This window comes from Andrena cerasifolii, chromosome 7 (genome assembly GCF_050908995.1).
Source record: "Andrena cerasifolii isolate SP2316 chromosome 7, iyAndCera1_principal, whole genome shotgun sequence".
NCBI classification, from domain to species: Eukaryota; Metazoa; Arthropoda; class Insecta; order Hymenoptera; family Andrenidae; genus Andrena; species Andrena cerasifolii.
In genome coordinates, this window is record NC_135124.1 from 4,750,714 (window position 1) to 4,770,088 (window position 19,375).

Sequence of the window (19,375 nt, forward strand, 5' to 3'; positions counted from 1 at the left end):
AAAATACAATAAAAAATCGATTTTTCGACTGCCTAGTCCCCTTAAGGTAGGTTTACACCTGACGAGTGACTCGGCCGAGTGAAAATCTTCCCCGGCGGATTACTCGGCCGAGTACTAGAATATGCGTTCAGACTGGGTGAGTGCTCACAAGGGAAGATCCCGAACCCGAGAATTAAAAAAATTCTGAAACTTTGTAAAAATGTAGGACAGAGGTGCACAGGGAGCCATTTTAGCGCCTAGCTGCGAGCAACCCGCCTGTCCCGTTGCTAAGGTAGAATCGGTGAGGCAAACTGCAGTAGTGTACGTGCGTTTGGTACGACTTGAACCCAGCTATATACACTACTGCAGTTCTCCACACCGATTCTAACCTTAGCAAAGGGACTGGCGGGTTGCTCGCAGCTAGGCGCTAGAAACGGCTCCCTGTGCACCCCTCATGTAGGGGATTTCCTCCTGATTACAACGCAATTTTTGTTGGCTGCCCAAATTCGCCAGAAGGGGGTGAAATTAACCCCGGAAAATTCGGCTATTTTCCGATTTTGTGTTATAACTCCCGAACTGTAAGAGACAGAAAAAAAGTTTCAAGACAAAAGTTACTTCTTTTAATTAGATCTAGCATTTGGTAAAAAATTATTTTACAGTTCGCGAGTTATAGTACTTCGGGAATTAACCGGATTTTCAGGGGTCAATTACACCCCTTTAAAGTGAATTTGGGCAGCAAACAAAAATTGCGTCGTAAACGGGAGAAAATTCCCTACATATTCACAAAGTTTCAGAATTTTTTAAATTTCCGAGTTCGGGATGTTCCCTTGTCAGTGGCCGAACACTCGTCAGGTGTAAACTCAGCATTAATCTGAAGATGTGCATTAGGGTGGCCCTTATTCATACGTGTCGAAATTTCTTTTTTGTATTTCCTTACTCTCACTACATACAGCGATGTTATTTGATAAAAAGAATAGTCGATACTGTCAACTTCGATCGACTCCCATTTTAATAATTTTGGCCCAAAATTGTTCTTCCGTGGAAAGCGAGATAACCATACTCCCGCGAATTAGAAATATGTTTGGTTACTTTATTTCCGATAATCCAGTGGTGCGAAATTTCAACCGCCAGCAATTCCGAAGCCGCAAACTTCGCTGCGAAATACATATGTAAACAAATGAAACGAACAAACCACAGAGATTTTCCCTTGTATCTCAAGATTGGCAGGAACGTACCCCAGAAATTCGAAAACGTTAAGTGTTTATTTCCTTACAAAAACCCTCGCCGAAAAGTGGCCCGATTTTTCGGCCGGGGGAGTAGAACGTCCCTTAATAAAGGCAAGTCGGTGACTTTTGTTAGTGAAATAAGAAGCCGTACGAAGGACTGCCTTTCAGCCTCGCATTACTGTTTATTCTTACAAGCACCTCGCGCGCTCCTTTGAGCTGCGAACATTTCTTCGAACAGCCCATAAACGGACCCGCGCAACAATAGAGTAGCGGCGAAGTGAGATCGGGTGCTGAAATTTCACTAAATCCAGCGGCGCAGCTTGTGTGACGTCAGGGTCGTCGACTCGCGATCCAGGATATATCGGACGTATCTGTCGGGGAGAGAAGCGACGGATCTTAAATTACCCGGCCGGTTCGACGTATTCCATAAGCGAGCAAGGAACGCGCGCGCGCGCGCAGCGAGGAACGTCGCGCGGTCGTTACCAACCGCACAATAAATTCCTTCAAACGTAATCCACGGTGCGCGACACAAGGCTTTCCACCGTACTATATTCACTTCTCAAGGTGAATGATGCAAATGCCAATGCGGTCGACGGTCTGTCTCAACCGCGTGTGGCTCTCGCTGCATCCGTTCACTTCTCTCGGCGAGCCCAATGAACCAACTACAATACCATGCTTATCTAATTGCCCGAAACCCGTCGCCGACGTGTCCCCCCGCATCCATCCCGCTCATCCCGGCCGCGTCCATGACGTCCGGCCGATCTCCTAGCCGCTACAATTCTCTTCGGGCATATTAGATTAATCACAATGCGGAGGAACGCGCGCGAGAGCCTCATTAACCCGCCCCCCTAATGATTTAATCTCCGCCCGCGAGATAATGGACGCGCGCTTTTTCCAATTTACTCTCGAACACTTCCTCCACCCCGTCCGCCGTCGTCTATACAGCGCCGAGCAGCGAGGCCCCGAGACGGGCCCCTACCGTCGGAGCTTGCGTCGGGGCATCGCGACCTTTTTTCTCCGCGATTCTCTCCCACCGCCGAAACCCCTAAAGCCAGCCATGAGCGGCGCAGAGTGATCGATCATGCTCCCCGACAGCTCCGCTTGCTATCGCCGCGGCATTCGCCGTGGTCGCGACAGCCCCTTAAGGCCGCTCCGTCCGCGGCTTAAACCGCTTCTGTGCGCAAGGCGCGTAGTCGAAACGGACTGTCGGGAGTTCGCGCTGTAATAACCGAGCCCCGCCGAGCCGTTTCCATTGCGAAACGTCGGGGGGGAGCGAAAAAAAAAGAGGAGAAACGGGGAGCAGGGTTGGGGAGAGGGATTCAACCCCGCCCTCTGTGTATACTTGGCAAGTAGCATTTCCCACCGGCGAGAGACCGCTCCGGTTTTTTGTCCTTTCGAATGAAAAAGCGAGCAGCATGGGCTTGTTTTGTGTCCACGGAAGGTATCGACGGTCGGCCGACAATTTAAAGAAGGCAAAATGCCAAAGCCCCGCGTATAAACCTCTTCCCCTACAACCCTGCGCCCTCCACCCCTCTCCACTGCCCCGATCCCTCCCCCCTCGACAATCACCCACCTTGCCCGCCGTTTTTCAACCACCTGCCCTCATCGTAAAAACTGTGCTTTACGATTTCTCGAAACTGACCGGTCCCTCGCGCCCCTCCCTCCGCGAATTCCTCCCCCACCGCAGAACGCGTCCCCATTCTACGATATTCTGGCGGACCGTGACGGAATCCAGAGGAACAGGGATACTGTTGCGCTTTCCGTGACCGACAACGAGACGGGCAAGTGACGATCCCAGTCTATTTCTAGTCCCGGTCTATGGCTGCGCAATTTTAGCCTATAAAACCGATCTTTGGTGGTTGAAGGAGCCACAGCTTTTCCCGGGATCTCGCGCGAGAGACGCGAGAACCCGCGAACGCTTTGGGACTTCGCGAGGGAAGTAGGGCCTCTGTTAACTTTTTCTCGGCTTGCGGCACCGGGGTTCAGCCGAATGATTTGATTGCACGTCTGAAACGAAGGGAGCTCCTCGTAGGCCGTCGCGTTGAAGCCGGCAATCATAGAAGGCTAACGAACAGGCGGGCGTCGAAAATAGAAAATTAGGGAGAGACTGATTACGATGAGGATGTGTTTTCTATTTGAAGAACGCTGCGCCTGTCTTCTCGCGCCTTTTGAAAGGGAAAAGCGAAACCGCCTCTTCGTGCTCAAAACCGTACCGCGCTGTAAACTTCCTGCGGTAAGGAGCTTAAAATAACCACGCCGGGAAATAAGAAGCAGAAAGGGCGAGGCGGATCGTTTTTGTACTTCGATTAAAGCGCTCCCCCCTCGGGCCGGCCAGCGGAGTCAAATTTGTGTTCGGTTAAAGACCGTGTCCGATAACAAGCACTCTTTTTCTCGCCCTCGGACGATAGCTCTTTTCTCTTATTCTCCCCGGGAATCTCGATAGATCGTTAACAAAGACAGGGCACGAGATTCCATGATTCGCGTACGTTCGACTTGAGCAACGGAGAGAAGCAATCTCTTCGGAGACGAGCGGAACGGAGGGCCGAAAAAAAATTTCAGGGAAGCCTGCAGTTCAATTTGTTCGCGGTTCACGCTTCGTTATTGGCTTTAAATCACGAACGGCAGTGTCGATCTGCGGGTGGTACGAACTTCTGTAAACAGGTTTGCCTTTACCATAGTTTTATTTCCTTGCCGCTGTCGATGCCAGTAAATTGAATTTTCTGCTAAAACAAAAGTCCACTTAAAGGTGGAAATTCTCTTATTAAGCGCCTACCACCTACTAGTACCGAGAGATATTAGCGCCCATGACTTTCAAGCGCCTACTAAATTCAGGCGAAACTGTAATAGATGGCAGTCTTATTTTCTAGGTTCTTCGAAATAATTATCGAATGAAGGGTTGGTGGTGGTGGTAGCTTGGAAAGTTTGGATTTCTTGATAATTATTTTATGCAGTTTTGTATATGTAAAAAAGTGGGGCTTTTGGTTAAAATTATTTTCGATATCTCTCACCATTCTCGAGATATTCCACGAAAAATAAAATTCCCCTTTTTTTTCAAGGGATGATTTCACCCCCTAAAATCGCACCAACAAAAAAATAAGTTTATCTTGCGGATGAACCTACTTTGCACGCAAAGTTGCAAGATTTTCTGAATTTTCGGGTTGCCTAACTTCCCTTGTTAGGATATTTAAAACAGGTGTTAAATTTTAAACGTGAAAGTGGAGACTTTTATTTTCAACTTCAATTCATAAAAAAAAGAACAAAAAGAAACTGAGCTTGAGGCAAAATTTGACTTCTAGATACTCGTGTAGCCGTTCACCAGATAAATATTAATGTAAATAGCAACCCGAGTAACAAGTGTAATAACAAAATTCCACCCCTTAAAATCGCACTATGGCACCAACAAAAAATAAGTTTATCTTGCGGATGAACCTACTTTGCACGCAAAGTTGCATGATTTTCTGAATTTGTAGGTTGCTAACTTCCCTTGTTAGGATATCTAAAACAGGAGTTAAATTTTGGACGTGAAAGTGGAGACTTTTACTTTCAACTTCAATTCATAAAAAAAAGAACAAAAAGAAACTGAGCTTGAGGCAAAATTTAACTTCTAGATACTCGTGTGGCCGCCCACCAGAGAAATATTAATATAAATAGCAACCGATGAGTAACAAGTGTAAAAACAAAATTATGTTAGAATACGAAAGACACTGTCGTCTTCCCCTTACACTAAAATACAGCTGCAACTCGAGGATTTCAACGATTCTCTTTACGTTAACCCCTCTTGAAAACCCTAAGCTGCACCACCGCAAACAAGACAACCTGGGTGGGCCTAAAAAGGAGATCCTGCCTATTGTTCGGCGTATCGAGCTTTCGGAACTGTCAGGCGGGGATCTCATCTCGCGTCCGAGTAATCGTCACGTGACCGCAAGTCCCATGGCCGGCACGAACGCGGCGCACTTGAGGGGACCGCCCGCAACATGTGGTAACCACGGTAGCGGTGGTAGCTGTCGATCGGCCGATCGATCAATAAATATACAGTGGACGCCGATCGACAGAGTGGCGATCGAGCCGGGCGAGCGAGCGGGCACCGCGGGTGCATTCCCAGCGTCACCGCTGCCGCTAGAATTATGGTCGACATTGTCCTAGATTCTTGGACAGTCGCGACGACGGATTTCCTTCTCCGCGCGGGTTGCGACAATGCGATTTACAGCACGGTTCACTGGGCAGCGCTGCTTAGAGCGAAAGAAATTTTTCGTCCGGCTACAGGGGGCCCCGGGAGTAAGCCGTCGTTAACAAGGCGTAAAGTCGCCGCTGAATAACGAGGGTGTGTATTTTTCGTTCCGTAGGAACGCGAGACGTCACGCTATCGACACGGTAGCGCGTAACGCACGTATCGAGGAGCAATAATGGCGAGCTGCTTTGAAGCGTATCGATATAATGGCTTAGAGAGCGCGCTTCATGACGGACTAATATGCATCCGTATCGATGACAATGCACGCGAGTGCGCGCGCGCGGGTAAGCGGGGGATGAGAGAGAGAGGATGAAAGAGAGAGAGAGAGAGAGGAGGGATGAGTGTGTGTGTGTGAGAGAGAGAGAGAGAGAGAGAGCGGGGGGTGTGGTGCCGTGTGTTTGATGGTAATTCCGTATCGTACGTTGAATTATTAATCAGAATAACAGCAAAAGGGCGCGAACGTGTTCCCGCGAGATTAAAGAAGTCTCACGGAAAGACCAGCCGAAGAAGAGCGAGCGCGCGAAATTGAAACCCGTATTACCCGCATGGCGGCCCTTATAAATATTCCGTAACGATGCATCGCGCTAGATTGATTTCCCAATTAAATGGAAATGAACGCGTACCCGGGGGGGGTGGGGGCCGGGGGGTTGAGCTAACGAAACGAGTTTTATAATGTCCAGTTACGCGAGAGAGCAGCTCTTGAAACCATACCTAAGTAGATAGGTCAATAAATTAATTATCCGTTGACAAACCGTGCTACACCCCTCATCCCTCGCCCCCACCCTCCACGGCGTTACTCTTCCTCCTGCTGTGATATTTACGAAATACCCTGCTACTTATTTTTCGTTCGCTTGTCCCTCAGAACCCACTGCGTCGTTTAGGCAAGCTCTTCTGCCTTTCTTTCCTTTTTTGCAAGCTTTCGCAACCTCGGAGAGCCCTTCTATACAACCCTTTCAGCCGCTCAGGCGAAAACCCGCGGGATCTTTTCTAACTGTGTTCTCATTGAGGGATCCTAACGACGGACCTTGCCCAAATTGCGTCACCCTAGAGTTTCAAAGTGATTTGGTCTCGAATCTGCTGTTACGACAGACCGAGGTAATAATTTTATAATAATTAATACGGCAATAATTCGCTTCGTATGTGTTTAAGAGGAAACCTCATCGCGCGCGGCTTCATCTCTCTGCGAGTGTCACGAATCGTCTCGAGGTCCGACCGAGGGGAACACAGGCTCTAATGGATCCGAAGAATCCATCCAGACGGAAAGGCCAACAATCTATTTGCGGAGATGCAGGCCGCTGTTTACAAAGAAAAAGTCAGCGAAATGATCGCGTCGCCCTCTTTGCCCGGGTGTCCGTAACCCCGGTGTCCGCAAACATTCTAGCTTCCGTTTTCGGGGTGGTTAGTTTCTGGACGTTCGCCGATATTCACCGGCCCACCCTGGTATTTATTCTGGCTCATTTGTCGTTCAGGAAGCGCCGCGTCATTCAAGGCATCCTCGAGATGCGGGCAACCTTTTTCGGCCCCCTCTTTAACTCCCTGCGGAACCCTCCGAGGGTCTCAGGTGTTAAGTAAAAGCGAGTAGTGGGCCGGCTTTAATGCTATGTTGGAATCCGTTCATCCAGAAATTCCGGAGAAAGGCGAAGAAAAGCCGGGTTTCGAACGAGAAGGGCCAAGAAAGTCAGGGGGGTTATTCTTGGCAACTGGACTATCATTTGAATCCGTCTGAGAGAACCTACGCAACTTGAAACCGTCAACAGCGAATTGATGGATTCAACGTTCCCGGACTTCTTCCTCGAGCTATGTGTCACAAGTCTCTTCGACTATGCGCGCACCGACGACACTCGTGGTTTCGCATATTCCAGGAGATGCACACAGCGTCTTCTTCTTTCTCTCTTAGGCTGTAAATTTTTGTCAGTGTTAACGCTCGGCTGCCACTAATCAAAAGGAGCCACGTCAAAGAGCAGCGGAGGGAACACCTCGTCCGAGATCGAGAAACTCGTTCAAAAGTAATAGGCGGGTCGTTTCAGTCAGACGAACGATCAGCCACCAAGGCGGAAGATCGCGACGAGCACGTAAGGCTTGCGTAATATCGTCGGGCGAACGAGATTCCTGAAATCCAGCTCGCCGATTATGTCAAACGCGAGACCACGGGAGAATCTCGTCGCGAGATGGACGACCGTCCAATGTGAGCACGGGAAGGAAATAAATTCTGCCGGCTGGGTATTCTCAGAGGCGCATGCTTGCGGGGCCGCTGCCGCTCGTAATGAGCCCCGTGGAAACCCTCGTCTCGTGTAAAAACAGCTCCAAGTTTGCCAAAAGCTGCGCTAAAACTGCCGGAGGATATAAAAGGGGCACGCGTGGTTTCTTTCAATGCGCACAATTCTCGCGTGGTTATTCACTGGTTGTTAAGCGGGCTCGCGATGAAGAATATGGCACCTTAACGCGTACGAAACAGAAGCTTTTAAACGTATAAAGTGGTTATACGAGGGATAAAGAAACGTAATAGGGAAGTTAGGTCTTTGACCAGTCATCGCTCCATTACTTCGCAATGCGGCTTTCTCTATATCCCTCTGATCTCGTATATATGAGATATAAAGTTTGATAATTATCAGTGGCGGATTCAAGGAAAAAGGCCCAGGTGGCAAACGTTCTGAGGGGCCCGTTTCATCGGGAAAATGAAGAAGTAGTTTACTAAAAACAGGCCAAGTGTAGTTGTGCGAAAAAACTGTAGTGTTTCGATACCTAATCATAATTTTTTTGTAGATGGGGCCCTGCGGGGCCTTCTGGGCCCAGGCGGCAACTGCTCATCAGCCGCCCTGTTAAATCTGCCCAGACACTGTGAACGTATAACCGTCTAATTTTATTTTGTCCTCTCTAACACAAATGCGCCACGGCAAAATGACTTAACTTCACATAGTTGGTATCGACAACACTTGTTCAACTTATTTTGTGACTGTGTTACTAAACTGCGTTCCGTATAAGAGCATACCGACGCCCCTACCGATTTGCGACCGATCTGCGCAGCTCCCACGGATCTGGCAAACGTGATTGGTCGTAGCACTTTCCCTGCCGGTTAGTGAACCAACCAACAGTGTATCCCCTGCGCGAGACGAGTATGCTCTAATGTGGAACGCAGTGTAGAGTAGAACCTGCGATGTGGTTTTGCTCGGTGTTCATGGGATGCGGATTGCAACCTCGCGGATAGGGCCATTCTCTTCGACGTGCATTTGTGTTGAAGACATATCGTTGAAGTGCCAATTTTCGCATGAACAAATACGCTTCTTGCAAATATTCCCACGTTAAATGAACGGGCGGAACAACAATTAGTTGGGTCCCAGGTAGAGTGCAAGGGTCTAGGTAGAGTACGTAATGGAGTCGCATATCGCGCTGGCATCTTGGCATTAACGGCCCACGTAGTATTATTCCTCGGAAAGGGACAATCCCGGGTTTGTGCCTGTACAGAAGATGGAGCTCGGTCAGCTCCTCGAGCACAAAAGTACTTAACCACGAACACCGAAACTAATGGCGCCTTTGCACCAGGTAAAAATTTGTGGCCGCAAGATATCGGGGCTCTTTATCTCGTATTCCATCTCCAGATCTATTATTCAAAAGCTCAGGATTCTTGCCAGGAGTCTAGCGTTTTATTTGCTAAAAATACTAGAAACACTGAATTCACAAGGAAAGTGAAAAGTCTTCATTTCAATACCGAGTTTAAGACTATCTTGAATATTCAATCCAGAAGTGACCAGAGTTTGGCTTTCGGTTTCACATGCTTTATGATAGGTGCTAAACCTAATTGACAAGGCGATGCTCACCCCTGAACACATGAGAGTGCCGCTCCTAAGTAGTTCGCTCAGAATCTTCTTCGCCAAAACAAAAATGTAGGAACACGCAAATGCTTAGTGCGATGTCCTCACCAAGTGCCCGACTATTTCTGCATCATGACTTGCTGACAATGATCCCGTCAAGTGACAGACAAGAAACAGATCCCTTCCCACGAACGTAACGCCACAAGGAAATTCCAACCAACCGCATTAGGCAGTCTCGTACGTCGGATAAGATGGGATATTATAAAAAGGATTGATCAGAATAGAGCTGACTACTTGGCTTCATCGGAATCCTCAGTTGCACGCAGCGAGCAGAAAGTATGCATTCCGAGGAGATCAGAACCGACCGCAAGTAGTTCAGAGTATGTACATACATAGTTCCTCGAAGACCGGGCTCGACAAAGCGAGCTAGCAGAAAACGAGCTACCCGATATGGCTAAGAAAAGCCACGCAGCTCTGTTCTTCCCACGAGCTAGACTCGCAGGACTGATTGGCAAACAATTAGCAAAGAGGACGGTGCCCGTGGCATGAGAAGGGCACGATGAAGCACTAAACAGGGAATAGGCATGTATCGCGCGAGCATCTTTGGCTGTGCGCGGTTTATACACCTCAACCCCTCACACCTACCCGGCGTCCTTCTCTGCCGCTCGTGTCTCAAAACAACGCGAACAATGCCGTTGGTCTTCCGCCGGAGCGGAACAGACAAAGCCCCGGCCCACGACAAAACCATCGCCACCATCGTCACACCATCGTCATCGCCGTCATCGTCGCTTGGCGAGCCTCTCTGATCCGGCCGAGGAGCCAGAGCACTCGGGGTACCAGCCAGCAACCCGAAAGAGCATTATAAGCGTCCTCTTAATACGTGAACATTTTTTCTGCGGATTCGTGTGACGTACACGGACGCGATGGACCCGGGGAAAAGAGAAGGTAAGAACGGGGAGGGAAAACGAGAGAGAGAGAGAAAGGAAGAGAGGAGCAACACAGCTATGTTGCTGCGCCCATTATATTGTTTTGAATTCAGCGCGCCGTGACTGGTTGGCTGTGCTGTGTTTTAATATAAGGGTTTTGGATTTCACGTGCATCCACCGCCCCAAACCTTCTCTCTTCCCTGCTGCCCCCCCCCCCCCCACCCTTCGTCGCCCTGTTCGTCGTGTTCGTATTTCTCCACGCAACGTAGGCCCCTGCTCGCCCCCTCCTAACTCCTCCCGCCTCTTGACCCCTCCGTTCCGCTGCTCCTTCCTTCCCTCTCTTCCTCCCCCTCTCTATTTCTCTCTCTCTCCCTTTTCCCGCAAAACTACGCTTCGATACGCCCGTTATTTTCAGCAACCCCGTCGAATCGAGTTCTTTTTAATTGGTGGGACGTTTGCGCGTTTCCGTGTACGTACAAGTACGCACAGACGTCCGCGGGTTTTTTTTTCCTTCTTCTTTTTCCTCCTCCTCCTCCCCCTGCACGCACGTGTGTTCGTTTCCTCCCTTCTCTTTCTATTCCTCCTAGCCGCGTATTTTTCTCCCGTTGTTTTTCAACGGCTGCGCGAACTCTAGCCACCGCGCGCTCCTTTGTCAGAGTTGCGCGGGCGACTATGCTCTCCCCGCCGGGGAGTATTAGTTCGCGTTGCCCGAGTTCGGGAGAGACGGCATTTCGGAATTTCAGGGCGTTAATGGCGAGCGCGCTGCTGGTGAATAGCCGGCACACCGCGGCACGCGGTCGAACGCCTAAATCGATTGTTTCGGCCCGTTGTTTTTGTTACGGTAGCGATTGCATCAAAGAATGCCCGCAAAAAGGTGTCGACGCGGTGGTGAGCACCGTTTTATCCACCAACGCCTTCTCCTCTTCAGTGAACCTCGACGATTTCATCCGTGCCATTCTTTTTCCCTCGAATCATACCACCGTGGAAAGTTCCGATGAGTGCTGCGGCATAAAATTCTAAATCCCGCCCCTGCGCTGCTACGCGCGATGTACTAATAACTCTCGGTGGACTTTGCGGGCCCCTTTGCCCTCTAATCGGTAAAGTTTGTAAGTGTTTAAATGGAAACTGGAATTGCAACGCGAGTGTGGAAAGCTGTGCTAAGTGACCCGTAACGTTTGTATTTATTTTGCACAGATTTTGTGCAGGCTTACTACTGATTTACATACATTTTGATGCAGTTGGAAACGTGCAGTCAAAAATAAAGGAACCTCAGACCTATTGTAGAATGAACTGATAGAATAAATATTGGGGCGGATTGTGCGCACTGTTTTGTGAGATTAAAAAAGAATGGTAAACAAAATTAACCCTTAACTGGTATACTGTTTTTGGCAAACGTGACTGGTATACTGGGGTCGTGGCAGACCCAAATAAAAAAGGGCACAGAAATTTGTAAAGTCGACGCTAGAGCAACCACTATGAATATTTTCTTCTTAGGTAATGTAGAAAATAATAGAAGCGTAGATAGTTAAACTATTATTATAAAATTAATTAGAAATTCAGTTTACAAGCTTAGACAACCGAAAATTGTACATCGAACTTTGGGTGCTTGGGGTCATGAGCGGCCCCAGGATACCAGTTAAGGGTTAAATGACATATAACAAGGTCTGTTTTGCAATAATCTAACTCTCCTCTTTCGAAAGTGCAGCAATGCACCTGTTAAGTTTAAGTGCATATCTTAGATTAATTCCTTTTGCAAGGTGTTTGGAAGATACAATCTGCATGGCATTAGAGTTGAAATGGTTTACCAATTACCACCATGTATGTAACTGTTTTATTTCTCTTTTAGGTAAGGTTATTATTTACATTGTTCTCCCACAAGTGGACACATTATTCTGTAGACAACCCCGTACCGAAAGAAATTGAGGGAATATAAATGAAGCGAGTATGTCAGTGAAGGTGTAGGACCTCGTGTACCAGATTATTTACCGCCCTAGGTTTCCGACTGATAATTTAGTACGATGCATGTTGCATGGCAACACCGCCATACTAAATCTCTCAACGAGTTTAACCCTTGAACGGATAGTTTGACCACGCGTTGGATGCAGGGTCCATTTTCCCCATAATTTCATTCATATACACCTCGAGATAAGCTTTTACATTGGGGTCTCATCTTGTTATCGTCTAAAATACTCGTCTGTTTCAAAGAGTAATACTAAATAATAAGTAACGCATGTAGTTTTGGGCGTGTATCCGCCAGGGGAGGGTTAAACTTGTCGCTAGAAGAAACTGTAATAACAGAATATATGGAATAAAATGAAGTGTCTTATTTTCTCAAACTATCTATAAGCAGAGGCGTATCTAGAGGTGGGGCAAGTGGGGCTCGTGCTCTGGGCGCCAACGTCAGGGGGTGCAAAAAAACCCGAAAGAAATAGTGCTTCTTGAATAAATTTATTTGGATGGTTAATATTAGTTCTCTTTAGAGAACCTTCGAAAAAAACTTGCTGCACTTTTCGGCTTCATTTGCCCCCAACTTTCGTCTTTTCCGCCCTTCAGCTCCACTTTCCTCAAAAGGATTATCTAAATTCTATATAAAATGCTTTGTGCGATGAAAATTTTTAATGACGAAGTAGAATAGAAAAAATGGAATTGGAATTCTACGCTTGCCCTAGGGACTGTTTACACTAAATACACCACTGTCTATAAGCAATGTCCGTAATAGTAAACACTTTATTATGTAATTTTAGATTTCTTCTTAAGAAATCTGAAATATATTACAGTTTTAATTTTCCAACGCCGCACTTTAATACATTTATACTTTTGTATCACTTCCCCCATAGTACCCCTAGCGTAACGATGGGAGAAATTAATTCACCTATAAGGAAATACGATCCCCTTAAAAATGTGCAACTGCACTTCGAGGGTGCGCCATTGTACTTATGAAAAAAAAGTAGCCTCACAACTATAAACCTTGTTACGCTGTTTAACTTTTTCCTCCACCGTTTTCTTCTACCTCCAGTGAAACTGAAGATACGACCCGTCCCAATTGCGGGACGCAGCCTGTATGCCAAACAAGCGTGCAGCAACAAAACATCCACAGAAAGATACGCAGTTCAATTAGCTCGCGATTTCCCAAGAATCTGCCAACGAATACTTGATCACCTAATTGCCATTTCACGCGTGGTCTTTTATCGTGAAAGCCCCGGCCACGAAACCACTCTTGGGTCTCTACCTCTCTCAAAGGCGTTGCCAAGGCACTTTGTATTCCGCGAGGAGCACGGGCACGGAACACGCATTGTTTTGCAAATTGTCGCCACCACGGTGCTTAATCAACGAAGATCACACCTGTAGCCTGTACACACGGCTACCTAATAGCCACTCCAAGCGGTTTTATCTCATGACACTGTGGCCAAACAGCGCGCGTGGTCAGGACACAGCACGTCTCAACATTCCTCTCCCAGCTTTTCAATCCCTGTACGTGGGTCCAGCAGTCCCGATGACGATCCGCTAATATTAATTTCGACTGCCACCGCACAACATTCTCGCGACAACGCGAATGGCAAGCTAATGCGGACAAGGGATGATCCCGAATCCAGAAATTCAAAAAATTATGAAACTTTGCGAACAGGGTTGCCGGATCTTCGGCATTCAGCCGGAGTCTCAGGGTTTGAATCGTTGTCCCCGGCCTCAGGTAGGCATTATAAAAATCTCACGGCAGAATAGAGAATATTAGCGAATTCGGCAGGCAAAAATAAAAAATATTAAAATCTGTAACAAAATCTAATAAATATTCATAATACTTTTATTATTATTACTCCTTTATAAGAAGTCGTTATTATAATGAATTTTAGATATCTGTTTTCTTATTGGCCCTCCCCCCCCCCCCGTCCAACTGCAGTCCTCAACGAAATTGAAATCTCCGGCAAAATATGAAGTCTGATCTGGCAACCCTGTTTGTGAATATGTAGAGAATGTCCTGTTGAGTAGAGGGACTTGGGGCACTTTAATACAAGGGGCACAATGTAACCTTAATATTATCTTGATGTCTAGAAACAGTTAGAAGTTCCAAACATCTATCTATAAGATGATACCTTATGGGGTATCTTGTGATCATGTTTTGGACTTCTATTTCTAGATATCAAGATAATATTAATGTTACATTGTGCCCATTGCATCGAACTGCACCAACTCCCCCTACAGCGCAAATTTGTTTTTGCTGCCCAAATTCACTATAAGGGATTAAGGGGGGAATTTCTTTTTTTTTGGTCAAAAAATCGATTTTTTGTTTTTTACAGAATCTTGTAGTTTAACTTTGTAGGAATGTCTCTGCAAAATTTTAAGTCAAAATTCATAAAATTTTCAAAGTTATGGACTTTTGAAGTAAGGTATATATTTGGCGGCAAGTGATCGAGCGATCGATACTCCCAGAATCCATGGTACTGTTGTAAAACGTTTATGTTATTGGAGTCGTAGTTTTCTAACAGCCAAGTTCAAATGTATTTGCAGTGACATAAGCATAATTTGACAAAGACATCTTTAGTGACTTCGTTTCGTTCGCCTTGACTCTTGAGCAGTTAGGCCTAAAAGGACGGTGTCAACAGCTGCGGAGCAGACCTACGGTCTGCTTACAAGTACGTGTCGAAAGACAATTTCCAGATGTGAGAAGGAAAAGTCTCTCTATCCTCTTGAACTCTTTAGAGATATTTGTTCGCTTACGTTGCTTGGAACGAGCAGAATGTCTTCGGCTTTTGAAACGTGCACTTCGCTCTCTTCCTGTGAATCTCGATATTATTGTGTTATTGTTTAAACTGTTATTTGTGTTTTTGTTTAAACTGTTATTTGTGTTTTTGTTATTAGTTATTTATGATCTCTTTCTTTGTTTTGTTTTGTCATAGTTTTATTGTTAAATAACTTCATTTGAACACGAGTGCCATGGATAGAAAGCAGCATAGAGGAAGTTCTACGCGTGCTGATAGAACTAAAAAAAGGAAATTCACGGGAAATATTCATACTCGTGAAAGAGAAATTTCACTTGCGAGTACGTCTGCTAAAAAATTAGCATCAACGAATCTTGAAGATTTTACTGTGAATCCAAGCCATGGATATCGGATTATTGCTTTTTTATCAGTTTTCACTGCAATATCTCAATTTGTTGTATGTAAAGTGTGTAAAGGACAAGTGAATTTTTGTGAAACTAATTCTCGTGGATTAGGATTTAAAATCACAATAGAGTGTAAATGTGGTTCTCAATACATAAATTCGTGCCCTTTGATCGATGGTAAATCCTATGAAATAAATAGAAGAATTATTTTAGTTTTGAGAATGTTGGGAGTTGGCAAAGAAGGTTTAAATACATTTTGTGGCCTCATGGACATTTGTCAAGGAATTAGTTCCACTCTATATTATACTTCTTTAGATAGTATATATTCAGGAGCTAAAACAGTTTTTGATATTTTGAGAAGGAAAGCAGTAGAAGAGGAAAAAATAAAAAATGCTGAAAATGGGAACCCGATGACAGAGATCACAGTCTCCGGCGATGGTACATGGAAAAAGAGAGGATTCAATTCATTATTTGGAGTCACATCACTTATTGGAAAATATTCTAGCAAAATAATCGATATCGTAGTGAAATCTTCATATTGCCATGGTTGTAAAGTGTGGGAATCAAAATCTGGTACGGTGGAATACGACCTGTGGATGGAAGAACACAAGGACGAGTGCACTGCTAACCATAGCGGGTCGTCCGGAAAGATGGAAGTGGATGGCATGAAGGAAATGTTCCTGCGATCTGTAGAATATTTTGGAATAAGATATAGAAACTATATTGGTGATGGAGACACAAAGACATTTAAAGCATTGCTCGAGGAAAATCCATATGGTGACGATTTTATATTGAAGAAAAAAGAATGTGTAGGTCATGTAGAGAAACGTATGGGATCGCGGCTAAGAAACATAAAGAAGACCAAGAAACTCGGAGGAAAAAATAAATTAACTGATAAATTAATTAAACAATTAACAGTGTACTATGGTTTAGCTATCAGAAGACATTCAGGTTCTATCGATGACATGTACGAAGCTATATGGGCAACATATTATCATAAAATATCTTCAGATAAATATCCCAAACACATGTACTGTCCAAAGGGGTCTGGTAGTTGGTGTAAATGGCGTAAAGCTGAAGCTGAAGGTACTCTTAAACAATTTAACCACGAGCCACCACTTCATGAAGACGTTGCAAAAGAAATAAAATCAATTTATGAAGATTTATCTTCAAAAGAATTATTAGAAAGGTGTTTGGGTGGTGAAACTCAAAATAACAATGAGAGTTTCAACTCGTCGCTCTGGCGACTTGCCCCCAAACACCTTCATTGTGGACTGAAAACAATTGAGATTTCAGCATTTATAGCAGCAGGCATTTTTAATGAAGGCTGCTATGCAATTTTAAATATCATGGACAATATTGGTATCGTTATTGGAGATCAATGCAAAAGTTTCGCCACGACTAGAGATGAATGGCGATTACAAAGATCGGCGAGACGAAGCCTTGAAGCAACGAAAAAGGCCCGTACAGAGGCTAGAATGGCAAATTTAGAAAAAAATCAATTCGACGAGCAAGAGGAAGGAATAATCTACGGACCTGGAATAGCTGATTAGTTGTAAGTACCTGATATTTGTTCAGTAACTGCACTACAAACTTTAAACGCGTTTTTCTCGACACAACTTTTTCGTAGCTGGTTGACATGATTTAAAAAAAAGTACTGGATCGATCAACTTGAAATTTTAACTGCATGTTAAGAAAGAATTCTTTTATCGTTTGACCTACAGGCAAGACGATAGGTTGTATATATTTTTTTTAATTATCAAAAGTTCGGGTAATTTTTTGCAAAAAATCGAACATCTGAATTTAAACAGTTACCATTTCTCGAAAAATATATTTTTTTTATTCATTGTAGGTCAAACGATAATTATATGTGTATAAAATAAAATCTCATTAGAATTTTTGATTTCAGATAAACTGGAGGGCAGATATCATGTCAACCGTTAATGAAGCAATTGTGCGGAGCGTCCTAGTTCACGGGCAACTGAAACTGTATTTTTAAGTGAACTGAACTGAAAAAATTTATATAACATAATGAAAGTGTTACTAACACATATACAAAGTTTCAAATTAATTAATGTTACATTTTTGTTTATAAAAAATCCTAAAGTATCGATATTTTTGACCAAGAAAAAAGAAATTCCCCCCTTAAATTAACCCCTGAAAATTCGGCTATTTTTTATTTTATTTTGTAACTCGCGATCTGTAAGAGATAGAAGGAATTCATTCTAAAATAAAAAAAATAGCCGAAATCTCGGGGGTTAATTTTGACATCCCCTACATATTCACAGTTTCACAACTTTTCCAATTTTTGGGTTCGGGATTTTACCTTATGACATGAGTAGCAATATGAAATTGAATATTTCCCAGCCTTAAATTCTTCGCACTGGATATAAAAAGCAGCGTTCAAGAATAAAAACAGTGTACAATGTACTTGTTAAAATGTATCAACAACGTTATAATACAAACGCAAGTCTCAGAAATCAAATGTAACTTCTATCTATAATACGAGGCATTGATATTAAAAACAGACTAACCCACATTGCAAAAAAATAATTATTCCTATTTTATATGATTAGTACAACCTATTCGAATACATTACTGCTACTAACTCAATTTCGCAAAAATGCGGGTTAGTCCGTTTTTTCCTCCCAAATGAAATTCATTATTTCGCGGTTTTAGCGAATGCGTGCCACTAAAAAAAGTCGATTACTCCTAGCGGTAGTGCACCGCCGGGGGATGACCACCAAAAGAGTAAAGATCAAGTAGTTGAGCAGGAACAACAGACCCACTTATGCAAGGGACAGCCATTTCGCTGGCGTGCCTATGCCGGGGGAGAAGAAATACAATCAGGCTGAGAGCGTGCATTAAAACGTGGCCTCGTAGTTCTATTGCAAAGATCGACCGCGACAGCAGCGGTTCATTCACAAGCGGCGTCTGTAGTCGGATTTCGGGCAAAAGCAGTTTCGCGCCCATTCCTGTTAGAGGTAAGCGTACGAGGGTTAGCCAGGACACGCTCGTTGTCGGAAATAACGACATAATGACACGGTAGGAGATGAGTGCCCGAGGTAGGTAAATCCCAGACAAGGTATGGGCCGAGGGAGTGAGAAGGAGAGGGAAAAGGAAAGAGAAGCCGGGCGTCGGTCTGGGTTAGGCCTGGTAGGGATATTCAGCAAGAAAGAAGATGGAGAGGAGGCTTGCGCTGTGCATTGCCAGCAAGTCGGAAGCGTTGTTAACCATCGCTGGGTAGGCCCGGTGGGGTTCATCAAGTTCCGAGCAGTTGAAGAGAGCTCAATGGGCACCCTCGAACTCTTAGCTTACGTCACGCAACCCTTTACCGGCAACTCGGTCTAATTCTGTTTACGGTTCATTACTGTGGGCCAACGACTAGGTGTGATACCATTAGACAATTCACGGAAAGCACATTGGCTGCCGGTTCGTGTTTCCTGATACACGAACGAATTTCAGGGAAACTAGGGTAGGCATTGGGCGATTCGAAGGGCGATCATGCAGGGCGATCATCTGAAGATCTCCTAAACTACTTTTTCGCTAAATGATATTGTGGAGAATTATATGAAACATTACATTTATTGAAGCAGTCTGTTATAAAATATTTGTTATATCATTCTATGTATGATATGTCTAGGCAGTGGCGGACTCGACAGGGTGTCAGCTTGCTTGATGGCAAGTGGGCCCTACGAGAGGTCTGTAAAGCTGGCACCCCCCAATGCGAATTTTTGGAAAAAATCGATGGCATTCGTTTGTCCACGTCTGTCCACCCTTCAAAAAAAAAGTTATGAAAAAATAAAAAAAAATCACCAGCACCCCCGATTCAATTTTTTAAAGGTGGGATACGATTGTCTACGATCTGCCCACGTTTGTCCACCCTTCGGACAAAAGTTATAAACAAATTTAAAAACTCGTCATCAGCACACTCACGAACTATGAACATTTTCCGCTTCTTTTTAGGTGAGATATGATTGTCCACGATTGGTCTGGACTCCAGAATCGAATTATTAATAAATTTGCCAAATGATACGGACTGGCTGAACCGATCACCTTTGAGTTAGATTTTTTGTTAATTAAACGATGGGATCCTCTGTCCAATGGTG

General features: G+C 45.0%; 2 protein-coding genes across 3 annotated transcripts in view; one reads left to right on the forward strand and one right to left on the reverse strand.

Annotated features, from left to right (window-relative positions):
* The window catches only part of LOC143371179 (protein pangolin, isoforms A/H/I/S), a 128,129-nt gene that overhangs the window by 65,073 nt on the left and 43,681 nt on the right, over positions 1-19,375 (reverse strand). The gene's annotated exons all lie outside the window — the stretch shown is intronic.
* Positions 14,417-17,403, forward strand: LOC143371637 (uncharacterized). Of its 2 annotated transcripts, XR_013086080.1 has the most exons (3): positions 14,417-14,653; positions 16,758-16,821; positions 17,176-17,403. XR_013086080.1 is itself a non-coding variant. In XM_076817048.1 (2 exons), the coding sequence occupies exon 1, from the start codon at positions 15,098-15,100 to the stop codon at positions 16,817-16,819; it is 1,722 nt and encodes a 573-aa protein (XP_076673163.1). In that variant the 5' UTR covers positions 14,846-15,097; the 3' UTR covers positions 16,820-16,821; positions 17,176-17,403. The 2 variants fall into 2 exon arrangements, 1 of the variants encoding a protein (XP_076673163.1); XM_076817048.1 differs by lacking the exon at positions 14,417-14,653 and having other exon boundaries at positions 14,846-16,821.